Source organism: Hemiscyllium ocellatum, chromosome 36 (assembly GCF_020745735.1).
Source record: "Hemiscyllium ocellatum isolate sHemOce1 chromosome 36, sHemOce1.pat.X.cur, whole genome shotgun sequence".
NCBI classification, from domain to species: Eukaryota; Metazoa; Chordata; class Chondrichthyes; order Orectolobiformes; family Hemiscylliidae; genus Hemiscyllium; species Hemiscyllium ocellatum.
The window spans coordinates 47,294,508-47,311,529 of NC_083436.1; the positions used below are offsets into that span (position 1 = coordinate 47,294,508).

The 17,022-nt window shown below is 41.4% G+C and overlaps 1 protein-coding gene across 1 annotated transcript in view; it reads left to right on the forward strand.

The window, feature by feature from the left end:
- Positions 1-15,534, forward strand: part of slc49a3 (solute carrier family 49 member 3) — an 84,735-nt gene extending 69,201 nt beyond the window's left edge. Inside the window, exons 8-10 of the mRNA XM_060851573.1 lie at positions 6,582-6,739; positions 7,096-7,205; positions 10,796-15,534. Of these exons, the coding sequence (XP_060707556.1) occupies positions 6,582-6,739; positions 7,096-7,205; positions 10,796-10,935 (408 nt within the window). The 3' untranslated portion in view covers positions 10,936-15,534. The remainder of the gene's footprint in view (positions 1-6,581; positions 6,740-7,095; positions 7,206-10,795) is intronic.
- Positions 15,535-17,022: the final 1,488 nt, after the last annotated feature.

Here is a 17,022-nt window from a genome sequence, read left to right on the forward strand (position 1 = left end):
GAGCGTGGATGTTGGCTTGTGTGCTGTTATGAGTCCTCAGGGTCGCAGTAGTCTGGCTGTCAGTTCTGAGATGCTCCTGACGTATGGTAGAGTGGCTAGTCCTTTTGGTTGTGGCATGTCCTCGTTCCGTGGTCTATCTCTTAGGCATCTGGTGATAAAGTTGCATGGGTATCCGTTTTTGGCGAATACCTTGTATAGATGTTCCTCTTCCTCTTTTCGCAGTTCTGGTGTACTGCAGTGTGTTGTGGCCCTTTTGAATAGTGTCCTGATGCAGCTTCGTTTGTGTGTGTTGGGATGGTTACTTTCATAGTTTAAGACTTGGTCTGTGTGTGTTGGTTTCCTGTGTACCCTTGTGGTGAATTCTCTGTTGGGTGTTCTCTCTACTAACACGTCTAGGAATGGGAGTTGGCTATCCTTTTCTTCTTCTCGTGTGAATCGGATTCCTGTGAGTGTGGCGTTGATGATTCAGTGTGTTTTTTCTATATCTGTGTTTTTGATGATTACAAAGGTGTCATCAACATATCTGATCCAGAGTTTGGGCTGGATTTGTGGTATGGCTGTATGTTCTAACCTTTGCATAACTTCCTCTGCTATGAGTCCCGAGATTGGTGATCCCATGGGTGTTCCGTTGATTTGTTCGTATATCTGATTGTTGAATGTAAAGTGTGTGGTGAGGCACAGGTCCAGTAGTTTAAGTATGCCGTCCTTGTTGATAGGTTCGGCCTCCTGTGTTCTGTTATGTATGTCCAGTAGGTTGGCTATTGTTTCTCTGGCTAGGGTTTTGTCAATTGAAGTGAACAGTGCCGTCACGTCGAATGATACCATGGTTTCTTCTTTGTCTATGTGTGTATTCCTGATGACGCCCAAGAATTCCTGTGTTGATTGTATGGAGTGTTTGGATCCGCTGACTAGGTGTTTCAGTTTTTGTTGTAGTTCTTTGGCCAGTTTGTATGCTGGTGTCCCTGGTAGTGATACTATGGGTCTGAGTTGGATGTCTGGTTTGTGTACTTTGGGTAGTCCATAGAATCTGGGGGTGTTGTTGCTTTCAGGTTTCATTCTTTGCTGGTCTGCTTTGGTTATCTGTCCATTTTTTTGTAGATTCCTTAGTGTGTTGTTTATTCTATTGGTGAGTTGTGGTGTGGGGTCGGAATCCTTCATTTGGTAGGTGTTGGTGTCTGCGAGTAGTTGTTGTGCTTTACTGATGTAGTCTGATTTATCTAGGATGACCGTCATTCTGCCTTTATCTGCCGGTAGTATGATTATGTTTTTGTCATTTTTCAGTGCTTTCAGTGCTTCCCTCTCCTTGGTGTTGAGGTTATGTGTTTGTCGTTTTCTTATCATCATGGGTACTACCGTTTGTCTCACTGTTTGTTGTGTCTCTTCTGTCAGTCCATTGTTCCTGAGTGTGCTTTCTAGTGCTGCTAGGAAGTCTGCTGTGTTGGCATCCCTGTGGTTGTATTTGAGTCCCTTGGCCAGTATAGTTCTTTCCATGTCTGTGGGAGAGGTTTTTAACCCAGGTGTGTGTTGTAGTGTCCTCCTTTTTGTGTGTTAGTTTGTCCATTTTTTCTCTTAGTGCTGTTTTTTTGCGGAGTGTTGTCCTGTTCTGTCCTATAGTGACAGCCTGTTCTATGGTCCGGGTCCATTCCTGATTAGTGGTTTTTGAAATTAACGACTTTTGGCGTGCAATTTCTTGCTTGTATCTGTGCAGTCAGTTGTGAGCGTCTGTGATCATTACCTGGACCATCCTGAATCCGTTCTTCTTGGCTGTTTCCCTAGCTTGTGGGTTATTTACTGGAGGTCTGTACTTGACACATTGTGGAAGGATTTGTTTTTTTCTGCATTCGTGGAGGAACCGGAGTTGTTCATATGTTGCGCTGAGGCGGTTAGCGCAGGATTCCCATCTCCTGGCTTGTTTCAGCGTTTCTCGCCCGTAAGTGTTTAAACACAAGTGTTTAACACACAAAAAGGAGGACACTACAACACACAACTGGGTTAAAAACCTCTCCCACAGACAGCTCACAGACATGGAAAGAACTATACTGGCCAAGGGACTCAAATACAACCACAGGGATGCCAACACAGCAGACTTCCTAGCAGCACTAGAAAGCACACTCAGGAACAATGGACTGACAGAAGAGACACAACAAACAGTGAGACAAACGGTAGTACCCATGATGATAAGAAAACGACAAACACATAACCTCAACACCAAGGAGAGGGAAGCACTGAAAGCACTGAAAAATGACAAAAACATAATCATACTACCGGCAGATAAAGGCAGAATGACGGTCATCCTAGATAAATCAGACTACATCAGTAAAGCACAACAACTACTCGCAGACACCAACACCTACCAAATGAAGGATTCCGACCCCACACCACAACTCACCAATAGAATAAACAACACACTAAGGAATCTACAAAAAAACGGACAGATAACCAAAGCGGACCAGCAAAGAATGAAACCTGAAAGCAACAACACCCCCAGATTCTATGGACTACCCAAAGTATACAAACCAGACATCCCACTCAGACCCATAGTATCACTACCAGGGACACCAGCATACAAACTGGCCAAAGAACTACAACAAAAACTGAAACACCTAGTCAGCGGATCCAAACACTCCATACAATCAACACAGGAATTCTTGGACGTCATCAGGAATACACACATAGACAAAGAAGAAACCATGGTATCATTCGACGTGACGGCACTGTTCACTTCAATTGACAAAACCCTAGCCAGAGAAACAATAGCCAACCTACTGGACATACATAACAGGACACACGAGGCCGAACCTATCAACAAGGACGGCATACTTAAACTACTGGACCTGTGCCTCACCACACACTTTACATTCAACAATCAGATATACGAACAAATCAACGGAACACCCATGGGATCACCAATCTCGGGACTCATAGAGGCAGTTATGCAAAGGTTAGAACATACAGCCATACCACAAATCCAACCCAAACTCTGGATCAGATATGTTGATGACACCTTTGTAATCATCAAAAACACACAATCATCAACGCCACACTCACAGGAATCCGATTCACACGAGAAGAAGAAAAGGATAGCCAACTCCCATTCCTAGACGTGTTAGTAGAGAGAACACCCAACGGAGAATTCACCACAAGGGTACACAGGAAACCAACACACACAGACCAAGTCTTAAACTATGAAAGTAACCACCCCAACACACACAAACGAAGCTGCATCAGGACACTATTCAAAAGGGCCACAACACACTGCAGTACACCAGATCTGCGAAAAGAGGAAGAGGAACATCTATACAAGGTATTCGCCAAAAACTGATACCCACGCAACTTTATCACCAGATGCCTAAGAGATGGAACGAGGACATGCCACAACCAAAAGGACTAGCCACTCTACCATACGTCAGGAGCGTCTCAGAACTGACAGCCAGACTACTGCGACCCTGAGGACTCATAACAGCACACAAGCCAACATCCACGCTCAGACAACAACTCACTAGAACAAAGGACCCAATACCCAGCATGAGCCAAACTAACGTAGTTTACAAAATACCATGCAAGGACTGCACAAAACACTATATAGGACAAACAGGAAGACAGCTAACAATCCGCATCCATGAACATCAGCTAGCCACAAAACGACACGACCAGCTATCTCTAGTAGCCATACACTCAGACAACCAGCAACATGAATTTGACTGGGAAAACACCACTATCATAGGACAAGCCAGACAGAGAACAGCCAGAGAATTCCTAGAAGCATGGCATTCATCCCCAAACTCCATCAACAGACACATTGACCTGGACCCCACATACAAATCACTGCAGCTGAAACTGACACCCGGAAGCGGCAAGAACAAACCAATATAAATACCGGAAGAAACATCAAAGCAGTGCTTCACACGAGGCTCCAACAGCACTGATGATGTTCCCTAGCCAGGGAACGAAACGTTTGCAGCAAAATCTTCCAGCTCGGCGAACAGAACCACAACAAAATAGTGGGTGCAAATCTAAAAGGGATGAAGAAACAGAGGAACTGGGGGTCATATATGCAAAGATCTTTGACAGGGCAGAACAGGTGTTAAGAGCTGTAAATAAACCATACAGTGTTCTGAGCTTTATTAATAGGGAGACAAAGTACAAGATCGAGAAGGAGATGGTGAACTTGTATATGACCTTTTATTAGACCTCAACTGGAATATGGCGCACAGTTTGTGGATACCACATTATAGGAAAGATGAGAACGTATTGGAGGTTGTGTGCACAATCAATTTACTAGAATGGTTCCAGCTATGAGAAATTCAATCTCTGAGGATGGATTGAAGAAGTTTGGATTGTTTATCCAGAATTTAGTTAGGCATTTGATACAAAAACTAAAAGCACCTGGGATTTGGGGTCGGCTGGCTAAATGGATACAAAAACTAGCTTAGTCGTAGAAGACAGAGGGTAGAAGTAGAAAGGTGCTTTTCAGTAACTAGTGGTGCTCCACAGGGTTCAGTCTTTGGTCCTTTGCTGTTGCATATATAAATGATCCAGAGGAAAATGTGGGTGGTCTGATTAGTAACTTTGCAGATGACACAAGATTGGTGGAGTTGTTGATCGTGCTGACAATTGTGAAAGGATACAATAGGTTATAAATTGGCGAGTTGGGCACAGAAATGGCAGGTGGAGTTTAATCCAGACAAATGAGAGTTGATGCATTTTGAATTATACTGCGGAAACCCTTAGGAACATTAACGTACAAACAGATCTGGGTGTGCAGGTCACAGTTCCCTAAAACACAAGTGGCCAGGGCGATTAGGAAGTCCTACAGCATACTTGGCGAAAATGAGGGCTGCAGATGCTGGAGATTCGAGTTGTGTGTGGTGCTGGAAAAGCGCAGCAGGTCAGGCAGCATCCAAGGAGCAGGAGATTCGATGTTTTGGGCAAAAGCCCTTAATCAGGAAGGCATACTTGCCTTTGTTGGCTTGGATGTGGAGTACAAGAGTGGACAAACCATGTTGCAGCTATACAAGACCCTTGTTAGGCTGCATTTGGAGGATTGTGAGCAGTTTTGGTCGTCCCATGTCCAGAAGGAGGTGGAAGCCTTGGTGAGAAGGTTCACCAGGATATTGCCTGGTCTCCAGGACATTGACTGTGAGGAAAAGTTAAAAAGACTAAGATTGTTTTCTTTGGAAGGACAGCCGCTGAGAGAAGACCTGATAGAGGTTGTGTTATAAGAGGCATAGATAGGTTAGATAGTCAGAGGCTTTTTCCCAGGGTTGAAGTTTTGATTATAAGGGGTCACAGATTCAAAGAGGGGGTAAGTTTGAGAGATCTGTGAGGGAAGTCTTTCAGTCAGTGGTAGGAGCCTGGAAAGCACTGGCAGAAAAGGTGGCGGAAGCAGGCACATTGGCGACATTTAAGAGGCACCTGAAAGGTTACATGAATAGGGAGGGAATAGAGGGATGAGGACTGAATAAGGGCAGAAGGTTTGTTTTATGGTTTAGTTCGAGCATGATGACCAGCACAGGCACTTGGAGGGCTGAAGGACCTCTTTCTGTGCTGTACTTCTCTCCAGGACAAACATTAAAAATCTGATTTGAGGTGTTCAAAACCATAAGTGGCCTGAACAGATATGGTGAAACTGTTTCCATGTGTAAAAGAAGCAAGAATGAGAGGGCATAAATTTCAACTTCAGTTGTGTAAACGAAGCAAGGATGATGTGTGAAAAGCACTCGTGGCAAATTGTTAGAGTCTGGAATACCTTTTCTGGAAGTGTGGTGTGCGCAGGTTCAATTGAGGCATTCAAGAAACATTTGATTGTATTTAGATAGAAATGGTGCAACGACATGTGATAATAGGGTTAGCAATGATACAGTGGGCTGAAATGCCTTATTCACCGATGATTCTATGATTATAAATACTTAACACTGCAGCTCATGAGGGTATTAAACACTTGAGGCTTAGTTTATAATGGCTGCAGTCAAACAACTAATTGCGATGATGTGGGAAAAGAAAAAGCACTAAGCTGTCAGTTATTTTTGAAGGCTGGCTGATCCTGGGTTAACACAGTTGGTCAGGCAGCATCTGAGGAGCAGGAGAGTCGATGTTTTGAGCATAAACAATTCATCAGGAAAAGAGCTTATGCTTGAAACGCCAATTCTCTTGCTCCTCGGTTGCTACCTGACCAACTGTGCTTTTCCAGCACCCCACACTCTTTTGACTCTGACCTCCAGCATCTGCAGTCCTCACTTTCTCCTTATCCTGGGTTCGTTAAGCAGGTTGTGTAGAGAGTTCTGATTAAGGACCAATGATCCAAAATATTGGTGCTTCTCTCTCCGTAGGTATTGCCTGACCTGTTGAATGTTTTAAGCTCTTATGTTGAGAATTATTTCCTTTTACTAGAATTCTTTTATGAAATAGACTTGAAAACATGGATGATTTTGGGATAGTGTAGGGGGACGAGCTGAGAATAGTTCACAGGTCGGCGCAACATCGAGGGCCGAAGGGCCTGTTCTGCCCTGTATCGTTCTATATTCTAAACTGAAAGGGTTGAATTGGTGTGGTGCCAATATCACTATTTTCTGCATTTTCAGGTTTCACGTATGAGAGATCAACCTTATGGACTCGCTGTAGTATGCTCACTTTTTGGGCTGCTTGGATTTTCCATTTATCCAGTGGGCATGGAGCTTGGTGTAGAATGTTCTTACCCTGTGGGTGAAGCAACCTCTGCTGGATTAATCTTCGTTTCTGGGTAATGAATCATTATTGCTTTTGTTTTTCTCCCCACAGTGATTTCTTTCTCCTTGTCATAGAATCAGAGATGTACTCGACGATGGCCCACTGTTGCCTATACTTTTCTTTATCAATGGATGTCAGAAAAATACTTAAAATATATTTTTTAAAATTTAGAAGGATGGGATGGCTTTCTCTCATCTTTACATGAGCCAACAAGGTAGTATCTAGATATTTCTGCTCACATCGTGAAAGAGTGTTGAACCCAGAACCTTTTGATTTGGGCAAGAGTACTATTTACTGAGCCATGGTTGACACACAAGGGAGTATATGTTTGCACTTTTAATAACTAATCTCTCCTATTTTTAACTGCAGACAGCTCCAGGGATCTTTATTTATATATTTCCTGCCAGCACTGGCCCAGCCAGTTACTAGTGACGGTTCTGCCTGTCAAGTTGGAGTAGGTGCAGCACTCGATTGGACAGGTTAGTGTGGATTCTAAAATCACTGTACCTTGTGATAATTTCATCTTTTGGTAGATTTTTTCGCAAGCTCTTTCCATAATACTAGTCCACAGGGCTGCCTCATATTGAATGATGAAGATATGCTGGTGTTGGAAGGGGTCCAGAGTAGGTTTACAAGAATAATCTGGGGAATGAAGGGCTTGTCATATGAGGAGCGGTTGAGGACTCTGGGTCTGCAGTCAGTGAAATTTAGAAGGTCGAGGGATGTTTCATTGAATCTTACAGAATACTGAGGGGCCTGGATAAAGTGGATGTGGAGAACATGTTTCCACTAGTAGGAGAAGACACAGTCTGAGTGAAGAGATGACCCTTGGAAATAAAGGATGAGGGAATTTCTTCAACCAGTGGTTAGTAAATCTGTGGAACGCTTTGCTGCAGAGGGCTATGGAGGGCAAGTCGTTGTGTGTTTAAGACCAGAAAACGTTCTTGATTGGAAAGGGGATCAAGGGTTATGGGCGAAGGCAGGAGAATGGGATTGAGAAATACATCAGCCATGATCAAATGTCAAAGCAGACTTGATGGGCTAAATGGTCTAATTGTGCTCCTATATGTTATGGTCTAATAAGACTTTTGTAGAAGAGACAATTGAGTAACGAGAAGTAGTTAATTACATAAACAATTATTTTACTATTAAGTCTGGTTAACTGTATTAATGCTAGAAAGACGGATTGATACCTCCTAAGAGAGAGTTCCTGTTACACTGCTGTAGACTAGAAATTGTAAACAGCTGACCTGGTTCTTCCCAGATACAGTCAGTAGGTGGAGCTATTCCTTAGCTTTCAAGTTAACTTTCCGGCCAACTGCCTAAATGACATGGTTTTCTGCCTCTTCGGTTTCTCAGCAAAATTATTTTCGCATTTTGGCATATTTAAGAATCAAAGTGCTTTTTATTTTTGTTTGCACTCAGCTGGAATTCACTAGCTCTTGAGTAGACTAATTATATGTAATTAATAAGTAAATGTTAATTGTATAGTCATAGTCATAGAGATGTCCAGCATGGAAACAGACCCTTCGGTCCAACTCGGTGCTAAACAGATATCCCAACCCAATCTAGTCCCATTTGCCAGCAATTGGCTCACATCCCTCCAAACCCTTTCTATTCATATTCCCATCCAGATGCCTTTTAAATGCTGTAATCATACCAGCCTCCACCACTTCCTCTGGCAGCTCATTCCATACACGCACCACCCTCTGCATGAAAAAGTTGCCCCTTAGGTCCTTTTTATATCATTCTCCCCCTCACCCTAAACCTATGCCCTCTAGTTCTGGACTCCCCCACCCCAGGGAAGAGACTTTGCCTATTTATCCTATCCATGACCTTCATGATTTTGTAAACCTCTATAAGGTCACCTCTCAGCCTCCATGGAAAACAGCCCCAGCCTGTTCAGTCTTCCCCTATAGCTTAAACCCTCCAACCCTGGTAACATCCTTATAAGTCTTTTCTGAACCCTTTCAAGTTTCACAACGTCCTTCCAGTAGGAAGGAGACCGGAATTGCGTGCAATATTCCAACAGTGGCCAAACTAATGTCTTATAGTGAGAAAGGACATTATTGCCGGTGAAGTAGAAACTCTATGGTTAGAGTTTAGAAACACCAAGAAACAATAATGTGGGTTGTATATAGACCCTCAAACTGTAGTGGTAATGTTAGAGAAGGCTCGAAACAGGAAATTAGAAATGCAAGCAATAAGGCTACAGCTGTATTTATGGGTGACTTTAATTTGCATTTAGATTGGGAAAATCAAATGACTTACCCTATTGTAGTGGGCAAATTCCTGGAGAGTGTGCTAGATGATTTTCTGAATCGTTATGTTGAGGAACCAACGGAAGGGCAGACCATCTTAGTCTGGGTAGTGTGTAATAAGGAATGGATAATTGGCAAGCTAGCTGTGCAGGCCCCCATGTGATGAGAGACCATTAAGATGGCGATTGCAGTGTTGATTCTGAGACAAGGGTCCTGAATCTAAACTGCTATGGTATGAGGCGTGAGCTAGCTATGATAAACTGGGGACAATGATTATATGGGATGACTGTAGATGGGCAACAACAAATATTTAAAGAGTATATGGAGGAACTGCAACAATTATTCATTCCTGGGAGAAAGTGAAGACTGCAGATGCTGGAGATCAGAGTTGAGTGTGTGGTGCTGGAAAAGCACAGTAGGTCAGAGGAGCAGGAGAATAGAGTTTTAAGCAAAAGGGTTTGTCATATGTTGTGGTTCTGTTCGCCGAGCTGGGAATTTGTGTTGCAGACGTTTCGTCCCCTGTCTAGGTGACATCCTCAATGCTTGGGAGCCTTCTGTGAAGCACTTCTGTGATCTTTCCTCCGGCATTTATAGTGATTTTCTTTATAGCAGAGAAAGCTGAGAGGGGATCTAAGAGGTGCATAAGGTTGAGTGGGATGAAGAGAGACTGGATCAGTTAGGATTATATTCACTCGAGTTTAGAAGAATGAGGGAGGATCCAATAAAAACACAGAATTCTAACAGGGCTCGATGGGATAAATGCAGGATGACTGGGGAGTCCAGAATCTCAGTCACAGACTGAGGATATCATGTAAAGTCATTTAGGAGTGAATGGAAAAATCTCTCCAGAGAGTGGTGAGCGTGTGGAATTCTCTGACAGTGGTTGTGGATAAAATATTGAATAGTTTTTAAGGAGGTGTTAGATGTAGCTCTTCAAGCTAAAGAAATGAAATGATATGCAGGAACAAGTTGCTGAATTAGATAATCAGTCATGACCTGTTGGAGCAGGCACAAAGAACCAACTGGCCTACTCCTCCAATTTTCTATGGGTCTAATTTCCATGGGAAATTGAGAATTGGCTCTTTTATTTAGTGTGAAAGGATCAGCACCATTAACTGTGTATTAGATTGATGACAAGACTCCATTTAAGGAAGAATGTAAATGTATTGGAAGCAGTCTGCAGAAGGTTTACAAGACTTCTGTCCGGATCATCTTCCCTTGACCTTCTAAGTGGCAGAGGTTGTGGTTTTGAGGGTACTTTTCAAAGAAACCTGCTGAGTGGCTTCGGTGGATCCTCTCAACTGTTCACATAACTGCCGACACTTCTGGGATGCAGAGAGTGAATGTTCTAACTGGGGAGAATGGTGTCAAACGTCTTGAGTGTTATTGGGACTGTACTCATTCAGGAAATGGACAATATTTCATCACACTCCTGACTTGTGTCTTGAAGTTTGTGTGCAGGCTTTGGAGTGATAGCAGGTGAGTTATTTGCCACATAGTTCCCTGTTTTTGGATTGTTAATGTTGCTATTACATGGCTGGTCCAGTTCAGTTTCTGGTCAGTGGTAATCTCAGGGCATGAGGATTTGGTTACTAAGTGCTATTGACCATTATGGGGAAAATAGTTGGATTCTCACTTGCATTGGTAATTTCCCAGCACTTTTGTGGCATGAATATTATTAGCCACTTATCAGCCTCAACTTGAATATTGTCCAGACCTTGTACACTGGCATAGACTGCTTCACTGTGTCTGTAATACTTGTTTATTGAAGAAATAATCATGCGTTCATATGTTTTTTTATTTAATAGTTCCTACATTGGTGTTGGCTGCTATCTGTAGCTTGGAAGCTTGCTGCTTTGCACTCTTGTTCCATACAGAGTACAGGCGAGTCAGTGCTGAAGACGATGAGGATTCCTCTGCTCTTCTTGATGGAGCTGTGTCTGAATGATTGTACACTTGCAGGGACCATGTCTGTTTCCAGGAATCTGAAAGACCATTTTATTTTTAAAAATATTTGAAATGTTTTATATTACATATCTATCTGTCTTCCTGTTTTAAAAGTGGACACTGAAGCACACTTTTTAATTCCCAATCAGCCTGTGTTTGCCAGGTATTTTTTATCGTGTATTTGTTTTCTAATTTACTTTCTTTACATATTTTTGAATATGTAAAGTGTTAAAAATGCAAATGTATTATAAGTAGGAAAGTTAGATTTTACAAATTATTTAAAAGTACATTTTCATGACTGTAAAGGAGATGAATAATCAAGAGCTCAACTTCCAGTTTGATCAATGCCCCTAACTTGATGAAAGTTGACCATCCAGTAGTGTGTTCTAGAATCTGAGAGATAAATACATCTCGTACAAAGTGCCTGTTGTTTGCCTAGATGCATTATGCTGTTCAATAAGAGATCACTTTTCAACTTCTGACAAAGCAAATGAAGGAAAAATGACTCTAGTTTAAAAGGGGATTAGTGAGCAGAGGGATCAAACATGCTTGAACGAAGATTAACTAGTGGGGAATAAACATGGGAATAGGTGATTAGTGAGCAAATGCCAAGAGACACAAAATCCCTACAGTGTGGAAGCAGGCCATTTGGCCCAACAAGTTCACACTGACCCTCCGAAGAGTCTCCCACCTTAACCTATTCCCTATTACTCTACATTTTCCCTGACTAATGCACCTCGCCTACACATCACTGAACAGGTATGGGCAATTTAGCATGGCTAATTCACCTTACCTGCACATCTTTGGACTGTGGGAGGAAACCAGAGCCCCCGGAGGAAACCCACACAGATATGGGGAGAATGTGCACGTTCCACACACTGTCATCTGAGGCTGGAATCGAACTCCGATCCCTAACACTGTGAGGCAGCAGTACTAATCGCTGAGCCACCATGCTGCTAACTTGACATCTCAATGCTGTTCAGTCAGCCTGCCAGAGAGCTCTGCAACTGTAGGTTGTCTGCAAAAATCCATAAATCTGCAGTGTAATGGGAATTGTGTTCTAGGCTCCTGCTCCATTTGGTGTTATTTAGGGACCTTTTTGTTTTCAATATCTGTTTGGCTGTAAAACATGGGCAACTTCAAGGCTTTGTGAAAAGAAACTCCATTTTCGTCTTCGTTGTATGTGATGCATTATGAACACATCTTGGCAGAGCAAGATCACAAACTGAGCAATCCTCTTGAAGCACACAGATCCAGGCAATGAAAGCCAAAAGTAGCCTCAGTGGATAAAGCTGGTCAGCAGGCTGGAAGACAGTTGCCAACCTAAGAACTTTCTATACAGTGAAGCAACTGAAGCCAGGTGACCAATAGGCTGCTAAAAGCTCCATTTTATAGATAGTTTTATGTGTGGCTTGATGACCCTCAAACATTGGCTTTTGGAGTCAGGAACTGAAAGCAGAGGAGCACCTCCTGTTGGTTGTCTTGCACCATGACAACAACAACTGGTTACAGCAGCTTGGGAACCGGTGCTATCCACAACAACAACTTGTAACAACACGTCCTGTGTGGTGCCTGTGGCAAAACTTGATTCTCATGCATTGGGTTTTAGTCATCAGCAATGACATACAAAATGAAACCTTTATATCTAAACCCCATTGGTTGCTGCACGATCATCAGCTGTAGATGGAAGAGTATCACAACAGCATGTAAAGCACACTGAAATTCTATTGTGCTAACTTTGCCCCGAAGAATGTTAAACATTTTAGAGGATGAGAAAAAGCAGACATATTAGGAGTTCCATGAGTGAGAAATGCAGCAGAGCCTTCCGAATATAGAGCAAGCCTTGGTTCATTGAACAAGAATATCATATGCAAGACCCATTGAATGCTATAACTGAAGAGTTAAAAGATTAGGCCATGTCACCAGAAAGGAGCCAGCACAAGCTTTGAACTTACTCTTTCATTTTGAAGGCACTTACAAAGTATCTTGTATATTTGTAATTCATTAAATGTGTTATTCGAGCTTTTGCTTCTACATCAGAATACCTTCCAGTGAATGCAGCTATCAGTTTGACTCAGCTATTAACATTTACTTATCGGAGTCAAAAGCTTGTTGGATGAAACTCCAATTTCTGATTTAAACACAAAATCGTGGTTGAAAATTAAGAGAATGTTTGCGGATTGTTGAGGTGAAGTATTAAATTTAGATTCTTAGTTTTCCGAACGTTGCTTCCTGAATTAGCACCCAAAACATACATTTACTTTGTTCCTGTTTGAGAGATTTTGCACTTTACAGATTAGCTGCTAAACAATAAAGGAACAGGTACTTCACAGTTTATTGTTAATGTGTGATAAAGTGCAATAAATTGCAATGTGCGTGAAAGATCTTTATACGGCTGTGGAGAAGTTTGCAGCCTTTAATTGTGCCTGTTTTCCAATTAAATGCTTTTGGATGATGATCAAAGGGATAGGTTGCAGTTTTCTTCAAGTTATTAATGAAATTTATTTGGCTCCCTCATCCTGTATTTGGTACAGGTCAGAAATAGTAAAGGCTGAAACTTGCTATTAATTGGGCTGATTGCGTTTGACTCTTGCTTCTGGGTCGTTGCCATGATCCTTTCAATTTATCTCAGGTTAATTTCCCATTTTCCCATGTCTTGCCTTTGCTCTTATTCATTTGCTTTCTACTGGACTATAGATGATTTTCCTAAATGAGATGTCAATTACAGTGCTTGTGCAAAATTCAAATTATTGTCAAATTTTCTATCTGGAAGCATTTTGTTTTTATACTTTTGAGCAGTGACAATTAATGAAGTTTAAAATCTATTGGACTGAGTCAGAATTGCTGATCCTGGACCCCTGTATTGTCTTTATTTTGAAGAAAAAAAAATACTATAATTTGGGAGTGCAGTTTAGCAAGTAATTATTTTTATTCTTCTGAAAGTGAGGTATTGAAGTATTCTTATTTCTTGGTGAACCACTGTTTGTCTTTTGCAAAAAACAGAAGTAATTAGATTTGTTTTGTTTTTGTAACGTTTATTCGGTGTTAGGAGCAATCATCTCATTTGCAGAGCTGCTGTTTGTGGGATACAAAATGGCTTATTTCCAAGTGCCTTCGAGTTTCACAAAAGAACTTCACTGAATATTGGTCAACTCAGTTGAACCAATAATACATTTTATTTAGTATTTTGAGGCAGTTCTTCAGCCTCCAGTTTTGGAAGTTGAACAGTCTTCTCAAGCTGCTGGCAGTGACAGACTTGGCATGAAGTTGTTTTCTTTGTATATTATAGCTGAATATGACTTAAGGAAATGACAAAGCACCCAAGGAGATGATTTGGCTCATCATGTCTGTTCCAATACTTTCAAAAATTATCCGGTTAGATCCACTACACATTTCTTCTTATCAAAAGCATATCAGATCCCTTTCAAAGCCCTCTTGAAATGCCAGTATTTTGGATATATGTTGTGTGATGGTCTCTGAGCTTTCTCATCAATTATTGTGAACCTAACTGTCCTGGATTCTGAAGCATTTTCAAAATTTTAAAATTTGTTAGTGATTGTAGTGGTTCCTTTAGATTTGGTATCACATTAATTTCTTCAATTATTGCAGCTTCACTGTGTACAGAAATGTAACAGGTCTGAGTATCCCTTCAAATACTTCTATTCCCAAAGCATATATAATATGAGAGAGGGAGAATTGTTGTTTCCTTCAAATCTCCAGTGATAGTTTAGACTTGAAATCTGAAGAAATCTCGGTTGGGGTACCAATCCCCCCTCAGGATTAATCAGACGTCGGTCTGCTTTCCAGGTTGGTTTCCTGATTTTGCTTGCATCTGAAAAGGTAATGATTTATTTTCCTGGTCTCTCTCTGTGACTGACTTGTCACAAATGAATTTACTTGTTTTTATTATTTTTACCCATTTTCTTCCTTCCCTAACCAAAGGTGTCAGTCATTTGCTGAAGATCCACAGGGGTTTGTCCTCCAACGTTTCTCCTGGGTAGCGATTAATTAGATGTAACTTGAACAGGAGTCTGTGATGAGATACTGTACTTGAGCTTGAGCCTGGTATTATCCGATTTCCAGCCTTGTATAGTTGCAGCCAGATGCACTGAATAGCAGCCTGAAGGAGCACTGACCTGCTGACTCAGCTGAAATCAGCTAACACATCACAAAGCAGAGACCAAACTTTCCCATCTCATTAAATGAGATTGGGGTCAGTGTTTTTTTTAATTTGTATTTTATTGATTGTTTTATTTATTTATTTAAAAAAGATAGACCATGTTCAAAATGCTTAACAGATAATGGCTCAAGATGAGTCTATGCCAAAGTGGTTATCTTCCAATTTGGATTAGTGGCTGAATAATGGTAGCAGCTGACATTGAGGCAGTGGTAGGGAGATTCACTGCCTTTAGTGAAAATTCTGGCTGAATTTGGTAAAATTGCTTCCAAATATCACTTGACAACTGATCCAAATGCAAGGGAAACCAACCACAACATTTTAACTGGCTATAAATTAAAGAGTAAAACATTAACAAATTTGCATCTATGTAATTTTGTCTTGGATTAAAGATTGTTGATCACTTGCTGATATTCCATTATCATTCTGTAATATCATTAAACTTTTTTCAAATGAAAACTTGTTTTTCATCGTGTTTTTAAATCCATTTTGGAAAGTCAGCTATACCTCAGCCCCTCTAATTTTTGTCATAAAACCAATAAACCAGTGAGTTTGAGAAGATTTGTAACTCCGGTTGAGGTTTTGGATGTAGGTTTACTTGCTGAGTTGCAAGGTTCATTCCCAGATGTTTCGTCACCCTACTAGGTAGCATCTTCAGTGGGCCTTGCGCGGAGCAATGCTGATAATTCTTGCTTTCTATTTATATGTTTGGGTTTCTTCAGGTTGGTGATATCATTTCCTGTTTAGACATTAGTTTTGCTTGTTGTCTTTGTCATTTACAAAAATACTGTGCAAGAACTGTAACAAACACCACACTGGACAAACAGGCAGAAAACTAACCACCAGGATACGTGAACATCAACTAGCCACAAAACAACATGACCCACTCTGACTAGTATCCTTACATACAGATTAGGAAGGACACCACTTCAACTGGGACAACACATCCATCCTAGGACAAGACATGCATGAAAATTCCTAGAAGCATGGCATTCCAATCGGAACACTATCAACAAACACATCGAGTTAGACCCCATCTACCACCCCCTGAGAAAAGGAACAGGAAGTGACTTCACTATGGGAAATGACATCACCAACCCAAAGAAACCCAAACACATAAATTGAAAGCAGAAATTATCAGCAGAGCTTTGCCTGAGACCCTCTGAAGATATTACCTAGTAGGGTGATGAAACATCTGGAAACGAACCTTCCAGCTCAGCATGCAAATCTACATTCAACACCAATAAGCCAGATTAATTCCAGCACCACTAATCCAGAATCTGGTTTCTAGCATCTGCAGTCATTGTTTTTACCTCAATTAATTCTGAGTAGACATTGATTATAGTGATTTATCTGGAGGTTGAAAATTTTAAGGTGAGTGTTTATTAATCTATCATGCTGACATTGGAGGACTTGGGTATTTAGGGAGACATTTTCACTGATCTTGTGTTCCTTTTGTTTCTGTGAGGCAGTCATTTATAACAGCAACCCATTCACTATGTGCTGGCTCTCTGAGCAACCAGTCAGCCCCTTCAGTCATGCAAGTGTACTTCCTTCAAGTACTTAACCAATTTTCTTTTGGAAGTTGATTGTTTCCACTTCCTGCTCCCTTGTGGGTGATGAGTTGCTGTATAAAGAAAAATTCATATTCATATTGGTCTTGCATTTCTTGCCCATAGTCTTTAGAGCTGTCCCACCCCTAATTCTTGTACATTAAGTAAGGTAGATAAAAGTTATTCTTATTAAACTTGTCAAATCTTATGGGTATATGCCACACTCCCTTCAATCTGTTTTGCTCTAAGGAGAATCTGTTTCTTCAAACCCAATCTGGCAGTCCTCCTAATTATGCGCCCCCCCCCCCCCCCCCCCATTTATGCCCATCCTATTTATCTCTCAAACCCCCTTACCTAT